The 16,579-nt window shown below is 45.8% G+C and overlaps 2 protein-coding genes across 9 annotated transcripts in view; one reads left to right on the top strand and one right to left on the bottom strand.

The window, feature by feature from the left end:
- The first annotated feature begins 78 nt into the window (after positions 1 to 78).
- Positions 79 to 8,721, top strand: cep83 (centrosomal protein 83). Of its 4 annotated transcripts, none has more exons than XM_024372907.2 (16): positions 79 to 165; positions 1,140 to 1,319; positions 1,419 to 1,569; positions 1,692 to 1,784; positions 2,181 to 2,312; positions 3,657 to 3,908; positions 4,083 to 4,214; positions 4,372 to 4,486; positions 4,631 to 4,775; positions 5,056 to 5,205; positions 5,308 to 5,383; positions 5,512 to 5,669; positions 5,842 to 5,971; positions 6,075 to 6,178; positions 6,259 to 6,454; positions 8,102 to 8,721. In XM_024372907.2, exons 2-16 carry the CDS (start codon positions 1,147 to 1,149, stop codon positions 8,228 to 8,230), a joined length of 2,136 nt encoding a protein of 711 aa, XP_024228675.1. In that variant the 5' UTR covers positions 79 to 165; positions 1,140 to 1,146; the 3' UTR covers positions 8,231 to 8,721. The 4 variants fall into 4 exon arrangements, with proteins under 4 accessions (XP_024228675.1, XP_024228674.1, XP_024228677.1 ...); XM_024372906.2 differs by having other exon boundaries at positions 90 to 165; positions 1,137 to 1,319; XM_024372909.2 differs by lacking the exon at positions 79 to 165 and adding an exon at positions 285 to 945.
- The window catches only part of plxnc1 (plexin C1), a 23,480-nt gene continuing 15,237 nt past the window's right edge, over positions 8,337 to 16,579 (bottom strand). For all 5 annotated transcript variants that reach the window (XM_024372902.2, XM_024372903.2, XM_024372904.2 and 2 more), the window contains 8 exons: positions 16,320 to 16,392; positions 15,538 to 15,572; positions 15,361 to 15,456; positions 14,906 to 15,069; positions 12,879 to 13,026; positions 9,843 to 9,983; positions 9,687 to 9,761; positions 8,337 to 9,178 (listed from right to left, as the gene is read on the bottom strand). In XM_024372902.2, coding sequence (XP_024228670.2) covers positions 9,074 to 9,178; positions 9,687 to 9,761; positions 9,843 to 9,983; positions 12,879 to 13,026; positions 14,906 to 15,069; positions 15,361 to 15,456; positions 15,538 to 15,572; positions 16,320 to 16,392 — 837 coding nt within the window. In that variant the 3' untranslated portion in view covers positions 8,337 to 9,073. The remainder of the gene's footprint in view (positions 9,179 to 9,686; positions 9,762 to 9,842; positions 9,984 to 12,878; positions 13,027 to 14,905; positions 15,070 to 15,360; positions 15,457 to 15,537; positions 15,573 to 16,319; positions 16,393 to 16,579) is intronic.

Below are 16,579 nucleotides of genomic sequence, written 5' to 3'. Positions count from 1 at the left end.
CATTGTGGCGAGAGTTTTCCAAGAGCCTTAGTAATGTTGCAATTTAACCACATGGGGTTAAAATTGAAGTAGAGTTAAGATAAATCTCCCATGATCCCATGCGAATCTGTAGTTCTCTGCAGGATAAGGTAGCTAGTTTTGTCAAGGAGTCGAGTCGAGTTCGAGGTAAGCAACGATCAAAACGGCATATTATTATCGCTGAAGTGGTAGCTTCTAGGAAGGAGCATTCTAAATTGTGCCCAAGAGCTAGCCAGTTAACTTGATAACTGATTTGACATTGTTCAGTGACCGGTTGTTAGCAAGCTAGTGTACGTTGGCTAGAACGGCGGGAGTTAAAGCGCCACTTTCAAAAAGAGTAGCACTAGTTGAATCTAAATGACTGGCTAACTACTGATGACAGCTTGGAGATCTGTGCCCTTGCTATTTGATTTTGTGCGACAGTGATCAGCCAAACACAGTTGTTATGCTATCAAGTACTGTAGCTAGTTAACGTCGTATGGTCCGGGCAAGACAGTCAGCTGAACTGTTTAGTGTGCAGTGATGGAGCTGTTTGTCTTTGCTGGGCTGGATTGCCTTGCCTGTATTTGTTGCATCTGAGTCTGACGTAGTCTTTTGTTCTGTGAGTAAAGTAGCTACATTTATCCAGGGTGGGTGGGGTGCTTGAGATGAGGCCAAGATGTTCGAGTGCCGTGTTTGCAATCAAGCATAATCATCCCTCCCTTGACCACGCGTATCCACAACAGAACGTGGAGAAATCACTTGAGACCGAGGCTGTGTAGTTACCTGAGCGGTTCTCATTTGCACAAATAGCTGGGGAATTTAGGGCTACCATGGTAACGACTGCAATTTGCCCCAAACCTCTCATCACACCATCCTTACAACATCAGTCTTTACCATCTCTGACCTGCAAACAGAGGAGAGCACAGCACGTCTCTTCCCTTTGAAGTTGGTTCTGTCTTATGATTAATTTCGTTGAGCTAAAGCCTTTGTGTAGAGCTGAAGAAGTGGATCTTGCTTTGATGTCAATCTTTCTTACTAATTGGATGATGTATTTGGAAATGGATGGAGCGGAACAACGCACAGATCACGCTTTCCCTAACCTCACTCTCTCTTCCTCCCTTGATATATCCATCCAGTAGAGGTGAGATGAACCCCTCTGCCTTTGCTCAGTCCGGCCCCCTGCACCCAAGCCTGGACCCTGGGGGGACGGTGAAGCTGGGGGAGTCCGACATGGAGCTGCAGAAGATGCTGATCGATGAGCGGATGAGATGTGAGAACCACAAGACCAACTACCGGACTCTCAAGGCTGAACATACCAGGTAACAGCCCAGGACATGTGTGTAATACCATAATACTGATTTTGTGTGTGTGTGTTTTCACGCTTGTATATATCTCCTTCACCGTGTTGTCTGTCCCAGGCTGCAGGATGAGTTTACCCGGGGGCAGGGAGAGCTGAAGCGTCTCCTCAGTGACAAGCAAACCGCCCAGGAGAAACTGCAGCTGCTGCTGGCTGAACTCCGAGGTGAAATGCTGGACAAGACCAGGGAGCTGGAGGAGCTACGACTACAGGTACTGGAGCTAGTCCATAGAAAACGCACCTGCTGACCTATGACTACTGTAGTGTCCCTTTTGTATATGGCAGTGTTTCTGCCTCGGTGCCAGTGTGTACAGCAGTCGGTTTGTTTTGTAAGGTGCTGACCCCCCAGCGGTTGGAGCTGTTGAGGGCCCAGGTGCAGCAGGAGATGGAGGGGCCTGTCAGAGAGCGCTTCAACAAACTGGAGGAGGTGAGCCTCATGCCCCAGAACACTGTCTATTGTCTATTCTCTAATGCTATTTACTGTTCTCTGCTCCGGACTGCTTTTAACCACCTCCGGCTGTCTCTGCTTCTGTTTTTTTTAATACTTTGTACTGCTTCTATCCAGCTTCAGCTGCTTTTGATAGCTTTGACACTTTAGTTCCACTGTGCTCTCCAACTGTCACAGCTGTAACCGTTATCTCCATAGCAACTGCTTGAGAACTTGAACGTTTTTGAGGGCAGGGAAGGGTGGGCCATCACACTTACACTGTCAGATTATTGAGAATGAAAATGGTACATCCATTCAAATTCAACTTTCTCTTTGTTTCTGTCTCTTTCTCCTCCTTGATTATAACAAGCCCTCTTATCTCTGTGTTCCTTGCAGGAGACTGAGAAGTACAGGTCTGAGTATAACAAGCTGCGGTACGACTACACCTTCCTGAAGTCTGAGTTTGACCACCAGAGAGAGGAGAGCGCTCGCATACTGGAGGAGAAGAAGATCCGCTTTGATGCTGAGGTGTGTGTGTGTCCGTGTGTGTGTGTGTGTGTGTGAGAGAACATTTTTAATGTGAGGTCTAATACAGTATGTTTGTTTTTCCATATACACTACATGACCAAAAGTATGTGGACACCTACTCGTCGAATGTCTCATTCCAAAATCATGGGCATTAATATGGAGTCGGTCCCCCCCTTTGCTACTATAACAGCCTCCAATCTTTTGGGAAGGGTTTCCACTAGATATTGGAACATTGCTGCGGGGACTTTCTTCCATTCAGCCACGAGCATTAGTGAATTTGGACGATTAGGCCTGGCTCGCAGTCTGTGTTCCAATTCATCCCAAAGGTGTTCGATGGGGTTGAGGTCAGGGCTCTGCAGGCCAGTCAAGTTCTTTCACACCGATCCCTACAAACCATTTTTGCATGGATCTCGCTTTGTGCACGGGGGCATTGTCATTCTGAAACAGGAAAGGGCCTTCCCCAAACTGTTGCCACAAATTTGGAAGCACAGAATCCTCTAGAATTGTACGCTGTAGCCCTAAGATTTCCTTCAATGGAACTAAGGGGCCTAGCCCAAACCTTGAAAACCAGCCCCAGACCATTATTCCTCCTCCACCAAACTTTACCGTTGGTAGTATGTATTCGGGCAGGTAGCGTTCTCATGGCATCCACCAAACCCAGATTAGTCTGTTGGACTGCCAGATAGTGAAGCGTGATTAATCACTCCAGAGAACGGTTTCCACAGCTCCAGAGTCCAATGGTGGCGAGCTTTACACCACTCCAGCCAACGGTTGGCATTGCGCATAGTGATTTTTAGGATTGTATGCGGCTGCTCGGCCATGGAAACCCATTTCATGAAGCTCCAGATGAACAGTTCTTGTGCTGACGTTGCTTCCAGAGGCAGTTTGAACTCTGTAGTGAGTGTTGCAACCGAGGACAGACATTTATTTTACATGCTTCAGTGGTACCGTTCTGTGAACTTGAGTGACCGACCACTTTGCGGCTGAGCTGTTGTTCGTCCTAGACGTTTCCACTTCACAATAACAGCACTTAAGGTCGACCGGGGCGGCTCTAGCAGGGCAGAAATTTGACGAACTGACTTGTTGGAAAGGTGGCATCCTATGATGGTGCCACGTTGAAAGTCACTGAGCTCTTCAGTAAGCCCAATTTTACTGCCAATATTTGTCTATGGAGATTGCATGGCTGTGTGCTCGATTTTTATACCCCTGTCAGCAACTGGTGTGGCTGAAACAGCCGAATCCACTAATTTGAAGGGGTGTCTACATACTTTTGCGTCTTAGTATATAGAAGTTGCTTTTCTGATTTATGTTTGTGTGTGTGTGTGTGTGTGTGTGTGTGTTCAGGTATCACGGCTGGAAAGGGACAGAGAGGAGCTGATTGGCCAGTATCAGGGCACAGACCCGTCTAGAGACGGTAAACGCGTTGAGTCTCTGCTGAGAGAGAAGGCCCAGCTCCACCTGCGTCTGAAGGGCCTGGAGGCTGAGGTGGCTGAGCTCCGGGCCCAGAGGGACAACTCTGGCCAGCAAGCCGAGAACGTGCAGCGCATCCAGGTCCGCCAGTTTGCAGAATCCCAGGCTGCAGCCAAGTCACTGGAGGTAAGAAACTTGTGTTCTCTGTCAGTCAATGTTTTGAACTGTTATTGTCACTATGAAACTTAAGCTAGATGATGAAATAAATCTGTTGGAGTAAGTCCAAACTGTGGTGGAATGACTTTACTGTGTGTGCTTGTTTTGATTTGTGGAATAATGAATCATTTGATTGTGTTTCAGGCAGAGAGGCAGTCACTGCGCCTGCAGTTGGAGCGTCTGGGGAGCGAGTTGCAGCTGAGTCATGAACAGAACACCCAGCTGACCGGCAGACTACACAAGGCTGAGCGAGAGGTCAACACTCTCACCAGCCAGGTAAGTACCTATGTGATCCTTAACCTCTAACCCCAGAGATCATCAGCTGTGTTTCTCATAGCAGATGCTCTTATCCAGAGTGACTTACAGTCCCCACCATAACCCCTTATATCAATAGGTTGCTGTGTGCTCATGCCAGTCTCTCGGTTTCTCTCAGGTGGAGGGCATGAGGCACTCTCACAAGCTGGAGGTGGCCAATGTGAAGCTGGAGTGTGCCAGGTCTAGAGGGGAGGTGGAGCGGGAGAGAGACACACTACAGGGCCAAATGGAAGGTAACTCTGCAAATAACCTCTTTGTGTGTTTTGATCATACATGTACTGTACATCACTCTCATTTTAGTCTGCTAACTTAACTCTTTCCTTCCTGTCTCTCTCCTTCAACCCCCCCCCCCCTTTCCTTTCTTCTCTGGCTGTCAGGTATGCAGTCTGATGTGGAGGTGTTGAAGGGGACGGTGGAGAGACAGAAGGAGGTGCTGGCTGAGAGGGAGAGGGAACTCGTCCGGAGGGTGCAGGCTGCTCGCGAGGAGGAGTTCCACAAAACAGCCATCGTCCACGAGGAGAAGTTAGGATCTATCTCTCTCACAGACACACTGTCTCACATACACACGGTCTCAGATTACTTTGTTGAAATTGTGTGCATCGATCATGTGTGAATAATGTGTGTGTCACAGGAGGTTGATGTCACCTTAATTGGGGAGGGTGGGCTCGTGGTAATGGCTGGTGCGGAATGGTATTAAACACATGGTTTCCCTTCATTTGATGCCATTCCATTTGCTCCGTTCCAGCCATTTTATGAGCCGTCCTCCCCTCAGCAGCCTCCACTGGTGTGTGTGTGTGTTCAGGTTGGTGCTGGAGGATCGTCTGGCTGAGCTGGAGCAGCAGAGGGCGCTACAGGATGCTGCTGGCCACACCCAGAAAGAGGAGTGGGAGGAGCGTCTCCGTGGCGCCCAGCTGGGGGAGGAGTCTGCCCGTAAGGAATTGCAGATCCTAAGGTTAGTAAGTGGTGTGCTGCTTTACCTGTGCATAGTGTGCATTACTAATATATTTCACATAAGTGTGTGTGTTAATGACCCTGTGTGTGTTGCGTGTGTCAGGACTAAACTGCAGCAGCAGGGCTCTCAGCTGGAGGAACTACAGACACAGAAGACAGATAATGCTGATCTGAGACGGGTACTAAGCTGCCCGAGGCTCAGCGCCTGACTGACATTCAGTTTGTATTGCCCTTTCAACATTGATTGGCTGATGTAAATGTCCAAACAACATTGAGTTGACCACGTACCTGTCCCTCCCTCTCACAGCAGAACCAGGAGCTGGGGGTGCAGCTGGGTACGTTGTCCCACGCCGAGGCTGAGCTTCTGGAGACCAACCAGCGTCTGAGGGACACCCTGGAGAGGGCCCGGGAGGACTTGAGGAGCGCCCGCTCACAAGCTGAGAGAACCCAACACGAAGCCGAGAGGTACACTGCATCAGCTTTATACTGTGGTCTGTATACTGTATAGATATGCTGAGTATGAGGCAGGATGGAACAGTTAGAAATTATACTGTTGGAACCATCACATGGTTTCTATTTCTAACCTTCCTCTTTCTCCCGCTCTCCTATTTCTTTGTTCTCTTCCCTTTCTCTGCAGATTGGTGGAGGAGCGTCGTGTGGAGTGGTTAGAGGAGAAACACAAACTACAGGAGAGGGATGCAGAGCTGCAGGAGAAGTACGGCCAGGCCAAGGAGAAACTTCAGAGGGCCGCGCTGGCACAGAAAAAGGTACCTGCCTCTTCTATCTTCCTTTCACTACCATCTTTACCTCTCTTCCCTTCCTCCTTTGCTCCTCTGACTTCTTTTTCTGATGTCTCTCTCTCTGTCCCAGAGGAAAAACATGACAGAGAACAAGGAGAAGAGATACCAGGACAGGATCCAACTACTGGAGGCTAAGATGGCAGAGCTGGAGCTCCAGACCAGCTCAGCCAAGAAGTATGTATATTTTCTTAGTGTGTGTATGTATATTTTCTTAGTGTGTGTGTTTTAAGACTAGTATGTGTGTTCCTCCCCAGGCGTCCTTCCTACACCGAAGAGCATGCCCTACTTAACAGACGACTGAAGGAACTGCAGCGCCGACACAGCGAGTTCCGACGCCTCCTATTGGGCAACCAGGTGACCTCTGCCACAGGCCCTGCCCTCATGACCTCCACCACCGGCACAGGACTTGGCCCGGTCCTTGTACCCGAGTCTGAGGGGCCTAGTCTTCATGTGAGTACACTGAAGCCAGATACCTTCTCATATACTTCATCACTGGTGTTCACAGATCAGGGACAGTATCCATAAAGAGTCTCGGAGTGCAGATCTAGGATCAGTTTTACTTTCAGATCATGATGAATAAGATTATGTGGACAGGGGTGGGGGGGGGGTTCTGGTCCTAGCTAGGTGAGAGCATCCTGTCAGGCTGTTAGACCGCCTGGTACGGCAATCGCACTGTCCGCAAGGGTGGTGCAGTCAGCCACACACATCACCTGGGGCACACTGCCTACCCTCCAGGACATCTATGGCACCCAGTGTCACAGGAAGGCCAAGAAGATCATGGACCTCAGCCACCAGAGCCATGGCCTGTTTACCCTTCTAACATCTAGAAGGTGGAGATGGTACAGGTGCATCAAAGCTGGGACAGAGCGACTGAGAAACAGCTTCTATCTCCAGGGCATCAGACTGTTAAATAGCAATCACTAGCCGGCCTCTGCCCAGTACCCTGCCCTGAAGCTCAGTCACTATTACTAGCCGGCCTCCGCCCAGTACCCTGCCCTGAAGCTCAGTCACTATTACTAGCCGGCCTCCGCCCAGTACCCTGCCCTGAAGCTCAGTCACTATTACTAGCCGGCCTCCGCCCAGTACCCTGCCCTGAAGCTCAGTCACTATTACTAGCCGGCCTCCGCCCAGTACCCTGCCCTGAAGCTCAGTCACTATTACAGTAGCCGGCCTCCGCCCAGTACCCTGCCCTGAAGCTCAGTCACTATTACTAGCCGGCCTCCGCCCAGTACCCTGCCCTGCCCTGAAGCTCAGTCACTATTACTAGCCGGCCTCCGCCCAGTACCCTGCCCTGAAGCTCAGTCACTATTACTAGCCGGCCTCCGCCCAGTACCCTGCCCTGCCCTGAAGCTCAGTCACTATTACTAGCCGGCCTCCGCCCAGTGCCCTGCCCTGAAGCTCAGTCACTATTACTAGCCGGCCTCCGCCCAGTACCCTGCCCTGAACCTTAAAGGCGCTGCATGGTCATTCCGACATCTGCGTTGGCCGTGCAGCATTTAGGTGATATGGCCTCTGCAGAAGTCAGGGCATTCATACTACTAATGGTTCGCTGCACAGAGCTGTTGTCAAGGAAGTGAGTTTATGTTTATACAGGACCTCCCGCCCTCACCTACCGTCAACCAATCATGTCAATGCAGAGCTATACGGAGCCCTCCGCATTGTTACAACATTTGAGAGGCGCACGGCGATGTGGTACGGAGCTCAATCTGCCCACTGGGGGCTCCGCAATTTCGTCACACCATCCATACGGCGCCTCCGACCACATTTTCGGGTCAAGCATAAATTGGCTCTTAGTTAGCAGAATCATTTAACACTGGTCAATTTAATGTTTACATACTGTTTTACTCACATTGTTTATACTTTTAGTCATGGCTCATTTTTGTCTATTTTTCTGGATTATGTGTGTTACTGCACAGTTTGAGCTAGAAACACAAGCATTTTGCTGAACCTGCGATAACACCTGTTTACGTGACCAACAAACTTTGATTTGATAGGTGTTAGCAACATGGTAGAGGTCACTCCTCCATCTCTCTCTGTCCCTCCTCATCATCTTTCTCCCCACCGCTCGCTCGCTCTCTCTCTCTCTCTCTCTCTCAGGAGGAGCAGCACCAGAGAGAGTTATCACTGCTGCGTCGGAGGCTGGAGGAGTTAGCCTGTACGCAGCAGCAGCAGATGGAGGAACTGGGACAGGAACAGGGGCTCTGGCCTGCACGACTCTCTCCCTGAACTCTGACCTCTCTGACCCCCCCCCAGAGAGTGAGCATGTAGGATGTATTACTCCCTAAAAGTGATGTTTGGTAATATTCTAATTTAATCAGTGACATCTCAAATATTTTGTGAAAAACAGTTTGATTTTATTGGCACAAAAGATGTCAAATGAAAAGAGAACTACATGGATTCAATGTTTACATTCCTTGTTGAGTAACAGTACTCTAGTCCTTCCATGCCTTGGCTGTTGATGCCTATGTAAATAATGATTTCAATGGCCAACCAATGACTTCCTCAGTTTTAATTGACTGTTGTGAGATTTGTATCAAATGTTTACGCTAAGACCATCACTCTAAAACTTTAAAAGCGTGATAGTCCCAAAGGCATTTGTATTTAAAAAACAAAAAAAAACAAGGTTGGTTTCATGGATCTAAAGAGCTGTGACTTGCACAACATTTATACAATTGTTTTTATATTTGCAATTCATACAAATAAATGTTTATGCTTTACTGATGTTGTGTACATATTTGTTGTTGTTGTGAGCTTTACTTGTGTGAACCATTAACTCTAGAACTGCTGAACTCTTCTTTAGTCTTTTAGTTTTGGTTGAGGAAACAAAGGTCCCAGCTTCAGAATAAGAGTATATTCGCTGCTTCTGGGTAAATATCTGTCTGGAATGTGACCTGCCATCATTTGGTTCATCCCAGTAATCTGAAAAGCCTCCCTATTTGATTTTTTTCTTGAATTGTAAATCCCTGTGTCTCCTGACATATTCCATCTTAGAATCACAAAGCGGGGGGTGGTCATCGGTACTTAGAGCAGCTTTCTGGCCTTCAGCACGTCGAAGGGGAGGGAGTGAGCTCAGTTCCAGGAACAGCTCTTGAGGCTGTCAAACAGGCTCTTCACATGCTGCAGTTGCTCTTTCAACTCCACGGGGGCGCCGTTCTGATCCAGCTTCAGTTTAATCTGCCAGGGAAACACCACACACACCCAATTGTTTTCACAAGCAGGGGGGGAAAAAAGGCCAGCTCGTGTCCATAAACTTCAGACCTCAGCCAGTAGCAATATGCCACAATGGGGGATTATCATTCCACACAATCTAGGCAAATTTAAACTAAATATTTGGCATAGGTATGGCCAGCTGCCATTGTGGAGCTCAAAACAGTCCATAGATCATTACAAAATGAAGAACTGAAAACAGCCTGACCCCCCCCCCTACCCCACAGAGAAGTGGTATAGGCTATGCTCTGCCTTGACACTGCAGTTATTTCATTTCCCAAGACCTGGGCTTTGTGCCAGTCAGCTTTACAGTTACACAGTGATCATATCATGTTGGCCTGAACAACAGATTTTTCAAGATGTTTAGTCCTGGTTGAAGTGATTAGACAGTGCAGGGGAAGTGTGAAGGTTATGGGAAAAATCATGAATGCCAATTAAGGGGAGATTAAAGGTGGGAGTGAAAAAGACCGTTTACCTCATCAAAGTACAGCTGCATGTATTTGTAGAGTTCACGGAGGGCAGCAGATTCATTGAATTCGTTTTCATGTTTCTAAAGAAACAAATATACATTTCATGTCCTTAAAGCACAATATCAAAATGAATTAGAAAACAACCACTAGACGGGAGGTACCTTTGACTCCTTATGCAGGAACTCCTTGAACTCAGAGCTGCTGATTGGTGGCTGGTCCCTGACCTGCTTGTAGTAAGCCCTTACTTCCTGCTTGTACTGGGAGATATCTTTGGCATAGAGCAGTTTATTGGTTGGGTCATGCTGGAACAGAGAGGGAGTAGAAGAGTCATGTCAAATCTAGGTAATAGGTGTGCTTACATTTGAGCTTCTAGCATTGTCAATGCCAGGTATTCTAAGAGGCCTGCAAGTTATGAGACCAAGTCTGCGGCTTGCATTTTGTTTTACATCTATAGGCTCGATTCAAGGTAGAGCTGTCAAATCCATAGGCAGCTACTGGCATTATACCTATCGATGCTAGTGCTGAGCGTTTAACTGACATGTTTTATTTTTCTTTTTTTAAACAACTTATGGATTGACATCGGTTAATTTGAATTCCATTTTTGTTCGTTCGTTTTTTCTGTGAGCTCAATGCGCAGTTTCTTTAGCGATAAATCAGATCAAGCCTGAACTGTGCGATGTAGGGAGTTGTAGTTTCCAACAAGCCAATATTCTACATACTGCAAAAAAAACATGGTAAATAACTACAATGACCATAATCCATTGTGCTTCTACTTGGCCTGTCTGTGTAAGGCAAACATAGAAAGGGAGAGAAGAGACAAGCAATGTTGCCTCAAATTCTTTGGGTCACTGACATTTTAGGTCTTGTGAGTGGAAACTTGAAAGTTGCCTCAAATTCTTTGCAACTTCCGATGCACGTTTTTTTGTGAACATTGAGGCTGTATCCTTACAGTTCGACAATAGCTAATAGGCTACTTGAGCATAATGTAGGCCTACCAACAAAGCCAATGGAGCAAATCCCATAACGTTTTCACACGGAAATAGCTTTTGATTTCTATGATATAGCCTTCAGTATCCTAATGTGTGGTGTTCAATGCAGGCCTACATTGCATGAGATTTTTTTTTTAAACATTATTTTACATTATGAAGGGCTTGACATGAATTATTTTTTATTTGGTCTGTAACACTAGGGGACTGTAAATTGTATTGTGTTGTATGCTGCAAGAAACATCTTTGCAAAATAGCATGTATTATTACCATACAGAGAATTAGAATGTAGGCTACCACTCTGACTATTCAAGCCTGTCTCAACATACAACACTGCCCCTTTAATTAAGACAAGCTTTTTACCTGACTTGCTTTTCAAAGATGGCTTGAAATGTAGACCACCATTTTTGTGCTCTTGTAAGAAGCGGAACCTCCACATTGCTGACCTATACTTATCTATAACTAGGATAACAACTCGCAAACTAGCAAAGAATATCAACAAATGTTCACATGAGCGGCTCTGAACTGATCTGAAAAGCACGTTCATTCACTAGCAGGTGATTGAAAGACCCCTAGTGGGCTACCCACCAATAGAATTCTATTGAAAGACCCCTAGTGGGCTACCCACCAATTAAATTCTATTGAAAGACCCCTAGTGGGCTACCCACCAATAAATTCTATTGAAAGACCCCTAGTGGGCTACCCACCAATTAAATTCTATTGAAAGACCCCTAGTGGGCTACCCACCAATTAAATTCTATTGAAAGACCCCTAGTGGGCTACCCACCAATTAAATTCTATTGAAAGACCCCTAGTGGGCTACCCACCAATAGAATTCTACTCCGTTGCGCACTGCCTACAACAAAATCACAGCCTCAAATCTTGCAAAGTTAGATTTGTTTCATTGCATTGAAAAGGGGCTGATATAATACTGAACCAATCACAGAAAAACATTGATCTATATAGTGCAAACTAATGTGGTGAACTCAGTGAAGTTCAATCTCTTGCGCGGCCTGACATTTCTTCTGTGTGGCAGGCCTGGAGGAGGTGCGGGCCTAGCTTGTGCAGTTTAGAGGGAACACTTGAGGTATCTCTACCTGAAAATACATGATCTAAGTGGATCAGTTGAGAGGGAACATTGGAGACAAGACGCTTGAGGTATCTCTACCTGAAAATACATGATCTAAGTGGATCAGTTGAGAGGGAACGTTGGAGACAAGACGCTACCTGGAAATACATGATCTAAGTGATTGATAGTTGGTATTCAGCAGTCATAAAAGTATGCCTTATTTACTTTGAAGAACTACTAAAATAGTGATTTTGTCAGACAGCACAGGCAGCAGCTCTATAGAGATGAGATGATGACTTCGAATGAAATAATGAAGTCATCAAATGTATTAAACAACTGAAATATTGTGAATAAATGATGGTTAATAAGTGTTAAGCAGTAAGGGGCAGTCACTACCATCATGGGACTTTTAATAATATTTTTTTTCTGTGTTACAGCATTCAACCCACATAGAGCATTTCATGTTTAAATATATTTGAAATTGAAAACTGATCATCGAATCGAAACTACCTTGAAAAGCACTATTCCCTAATGGCCTTGACTCACTGACCAGCAGAGTCCTCAGTAGGCAACCATGCCCAGTAGCCGGCACCTAGGTTCAAACCTACATCCCTGTCCTTAGGGGGCGAGATTCTTGCACCAGAGCCACAAACTACTTAACATTTATTACACTTCTCTTTGTAAATTTGACAGTTGCAGAAACATACAAGAATTTAGGCTTGAACCTACAACCGCTTGGCTGCTAGGCAGGGATTTAACCATTGGACCACATTCTCCTTCACATTCTTTACCCAGCTCTTTGTATATTTGACATAGAGAATTGTGTAAACGTACACAAAAACACAAGAAATGAACTTTGAACCTAAAACATCTCAGGTCCAAAGCAGGAATTTAACTTTTTCTACTCTTCGTATAAATGACATTGAGGCTTGTGGAAACGTACACAAACGCACAAGAGATGAGATTTGAACAACCAACCTTTGTGTGTTACATGTCTCCTAGTACATTTTACATTGAAAGTTGTGTGAACCACCAACTCCTTTTGCATATTTGATTTTGAGATTTGCAGAAACGTACACAAAAGCACAAGAGATGAGGTGTGTTAGTCATTATATTCTGCGATGTCTCGGTCATGTCCCCACCTTGCCCAACTGTTTCTCAGCCAGGGAGAAGGAGTCCATGAAGGCCTGGGCAATAACGGACAGACAGCCGTCCAGAGGCGGGGTCTTCTCCATGTCGAACACAAACTGGGGGTTCTTCAGGATGTTCACCCAGAACCGCAGGGGCAGGCTGGGAAGGAGCAGGACAGAGGGCCAGTCAAACATTCTATCACTATCCCAATACAGTGAGTAGTGGATTGAGTATGAGTGAGTAAATACAACACATTGATTGGACATGAGGAAAGACATTAAGAAAGATGGATTCTACTATAAACATACTCAAACAGGTGTACCCTCAGGGTCATATTCATTAGGCACCAAATGGAAGAAAACACTGAAAAATGGAGGGACTTACTTGAACTTAATGCTCATAAAAATAAAATGCTCATATTCGTTTTCCATTGCAAACTGTTTTGCTATAGTGTGACCTAATGAGTATTGTTATTTGTATTTTATTAAAACTTTATTTAACTAGGCAAGTCAGTTAAGAACAAATTCTTATTTACAATGACGGCCTACCAAAAGGCAAAAGGCCTCCTGTGGGGACGAGGGCTGGGATAACAAATAAAAAATATAGGACAACACACACATTACGACAAGAGAGACAGCACAAATCGACATAAAGTAAGACCTAAGACAACAACATAGCAAGGCAGCAACACAAGACAACACAGCATGGTAGCAACAGGACAACATGGTAGCAACACAATATGGTAGAAGCACAAAACATGGTACAAACATTATTGGGCACGGACAACAGCACAAAGGGCAAGAAGGTAGAGGCAACAATACATCACGCAAAGCAGCCACAGCTGTCAGTAAGAGTGTCCATGATTGAGTCTTTGAATGAAGAGATTGAGATAAAACTGTCCAGTTTGAATGTTTGTTGCAGCTCGTTCCGGTCGCTAGCTGCAGCGAACAGAAAAGACGAGCGACCCAGGGATGTGTGTGCTTTGGGGACCTTTAACAGAATGTGACTGGCAGAACGGGTGTTTTATGTGGAGGATGAGGGCTGCAGTAGATATCTCAGATAAGGGGGAGTGAGGCCTAAGAGGGTTTTATGAATAAGCATCAACCAGTGGGTCTAGCGACGGCTATACAGAGATGACCAGTTTACAGAGGAGTATAGAGTGCAGAGATGTGTCCTATAAAGGAGCATTGGTGGCAAATCTGATGGCTGAATGGTAGGGAACATCTAGCCGCTCAAGACCACCCTCACCTGCCGATCTATAAATGATGTATCCGTAATCTAGCATGGATAGGATGGTCATCTGAATCAGGGTTAGTTTGGCAGCTGGGGTGAAAGAGGAGCGATTACAATAGAGAAAACCAAGTCTAGATTTAACTTTAGCCTGCAGCTTTGATATGTGCTGAGAGAAGGACAGTGTACCATCTAGCCATACTCCCAAGTACTTGTATGAGGTGACTACCTCAAGCTCTAAACCCTCAGAGGTAGTAATCACACCTGTGGGAAGAGGGGTATAATTCTTACCAAACCACATGACCTTTGTTTTGGAGGTGTTAAGAACAAGGTTAAGGGTAGAGAAAGCTTGTCAGACACTAAGAAAGCTTTGTTGTAGAGCATTTAACACTAAATACAGGGAGGGGCCAGCTGAGTTTAAGACTGTATCATCTGCATATAAATGGATGAGAGAGCTTCCTACTGCCTGAGCTATGTTGTTGATGTAAATTGAGAAGAGTGTGGGGCCTAGGATTGAGCCTTGGGGTACTCCCTTGGTGACAGGCAGTGGCTGAGGCAGAAGATTTTCTGACTTTATACTCTGCACTCTTTGAGAGAGGGGAAGTTAGCAAATCAGGCCAAAGACCCCTCAGAGACACCAATCCTCATTAGCGGCCCATAAGATTGGAATCGTCTACCGTATCAAAAGCCTTGGCCAAGTCAATAAAAATAGCATCAGAACATTGCTTCGAATCAAGGGCAATGGTGACATCATTGATGACCTTTAAGGTTGCAGTGACACATCCATATGACCCAGATGAACACATACCTGTTGGTTTTCCAGATGTGTAGTACATCTGAATCGTTGATCCTCTTGCTCTCTCCCTGGGCGTCCAGGAAGTCAAAGAAGTACTTGATGGCAGGCGGGGTTTTGAGGTTAGGGGTTCCCCAGATCGTTCTGAACAGGTTTTCCACAAACGAATGCACAGCCACCTGAGAAAGGAGGAAGTGGAGGGCATATGGTCATATATAATGTCCCTTACACTGAAACCGCACTGACAGCTCCAAGCAAGCCACTTTAGTACCTATCCATGTTTTTTTTAAGCAATGTTCATAAGGGAAATGAGAAAAGGGAACTGTTACAGTCACTATATATGCTGGATCTCACATAACTGAAGAATCTAGATTTCCATCTTTCAGTTAACCATTTATCAGAGCACAGTGGCAGGTTGAAAGGGGTTGGTTTGACAGGTCAGGATGTAAGTTAACAGTGAGTTTTCTTGCCTTGGTGGAGAGCAGCTTGGTGAGGTACACTTCCTTCAGTTTCAGCTTCTTCCTCTCCGGGTTCTTCTTTTGGTCCTGGTCAATGTCAGGATCAATCTGGGGTCAAAGAGCACCATTAATCAATCATATCAAACGCAAATCAGTGACATCAAATTCAGAGGTCATGTTGGCACTTACCAGATGGAAGTACTTTGTGGAGTAGTTCTGATCGTCTGTGACAAATACACAACAACAGGTCACCATGGATGACCAAATAGCAGACAATTGTGCTAAATAGCTTCCTGGTTTCTGTTCGTGTTTTATGTAAGCTGACACAGTTAAGTGGTTTTGCATCTCCCTTGTGTTTCACATCTGTCATATAACAACATTAGAAAGATGGGGAGGGTAAATGTGGAGCAAAACATGTCTATTTTAAACTCAACTTTACTGAGGAATGTTTGTTTTATTGATTGTTGTTTTTTATTTGTGTGTTTCTTTGTGTATTTCTTTTGGGCCCCATGCTGCCTTGATTGAGTAATTGTTTGCACCAGGGCTCCCTTGTAAAAGAGACCTTGGTCTCTTTGGGACTCCACCCTGACGAAATAAAAGTTTCAATAAACAAATACAATAAATAAAAGATGGACTTTGACAAAGCGAATCACAAAAGTTACTCCGTGCCCACGTGTGTGGTAGTGTGATGAGCATTAACTATGAGCATGCGTTTGTGAATACTGTTTGTGTGTACTCTGTGTGTAGTGTACTCTAGGCACCCCCCTCACACACACACACACACACACACACACACACACACACACACACACACACACACACACACACACACACACACACACACACACACACACACACACACACAAATTCCTGTTTAATACAGTGTGACGCGAAGTGTACAAGATCCACATCTCTAGGAGCTATGGAGGCATATTGTACTGTAGCATGGCAATCTCTGTTGACACCCTTACCTTTCAGGCTGCTCTGAGGACTCAGACTGGGATGGGTCTTAGAGAGCACTTTGATGGACGCTCCATCCGGTACCTGTAGAAACACACTGAGTTAGAAGGTCGATAAATGCTTGCTGAGTTACAAGCTTCTCAACCATCTGGTAGACCTAAAATACAGTAATGTTCTACAGTGAGACTAATAAAGAGTACAGGAGTTCTAATCTATTTGTGGTCTGGTTTGGCCTTGTGACACAGGCAGCTCAGTCCTACCAGCCAGGCTG

Source organism: Oncorhynchus tshawytscha, linkage group LG33 (genome assembly GCF_018296145.1).
Source record: "Oncorhynchus tshawytscha isolate Ot180627B linkage group LG33, Otsh_v2.0, whole genome shotgun sequence".
Taxonomy (NCBI): Eukaryota; Metazoa; Chordata; class Actinopteri; order Salmoniformes; family Salmonidae; genus Oncorhynchus; species Oncorhynchus tshawytscha.
The sequence above is the reverse complement of the archived record's forward strand: the minus strand, read 5'-3'. Positions and strand labels throughout refer to the sequence as shown.

Bases quoted from the DNA above. Each gene is read 5' to 3' on its own strand.
- cep83 (XM_024372907.2), top strand. From the start codon at position 1,147: ATGAACCCCTCTGCCTTTGCTCAGTCCGGCCCCCTGCACCCAAGCCTG. The intron at 1,320-1,418 runs GTAACAGCCCAG...TGTCTGTCCCAG, and splicing joins CTCAAGGCTGAACATACCAG to GCTGCAGGATGAGTTTACCC. The intron at 1,570-1,691 runs GTACTGGAGCTA...TTGTTTTGTAAG, and splicing joins TGGAGGAGCTACGACTACAG to GTGCTGACCCCCCAGCGGTT.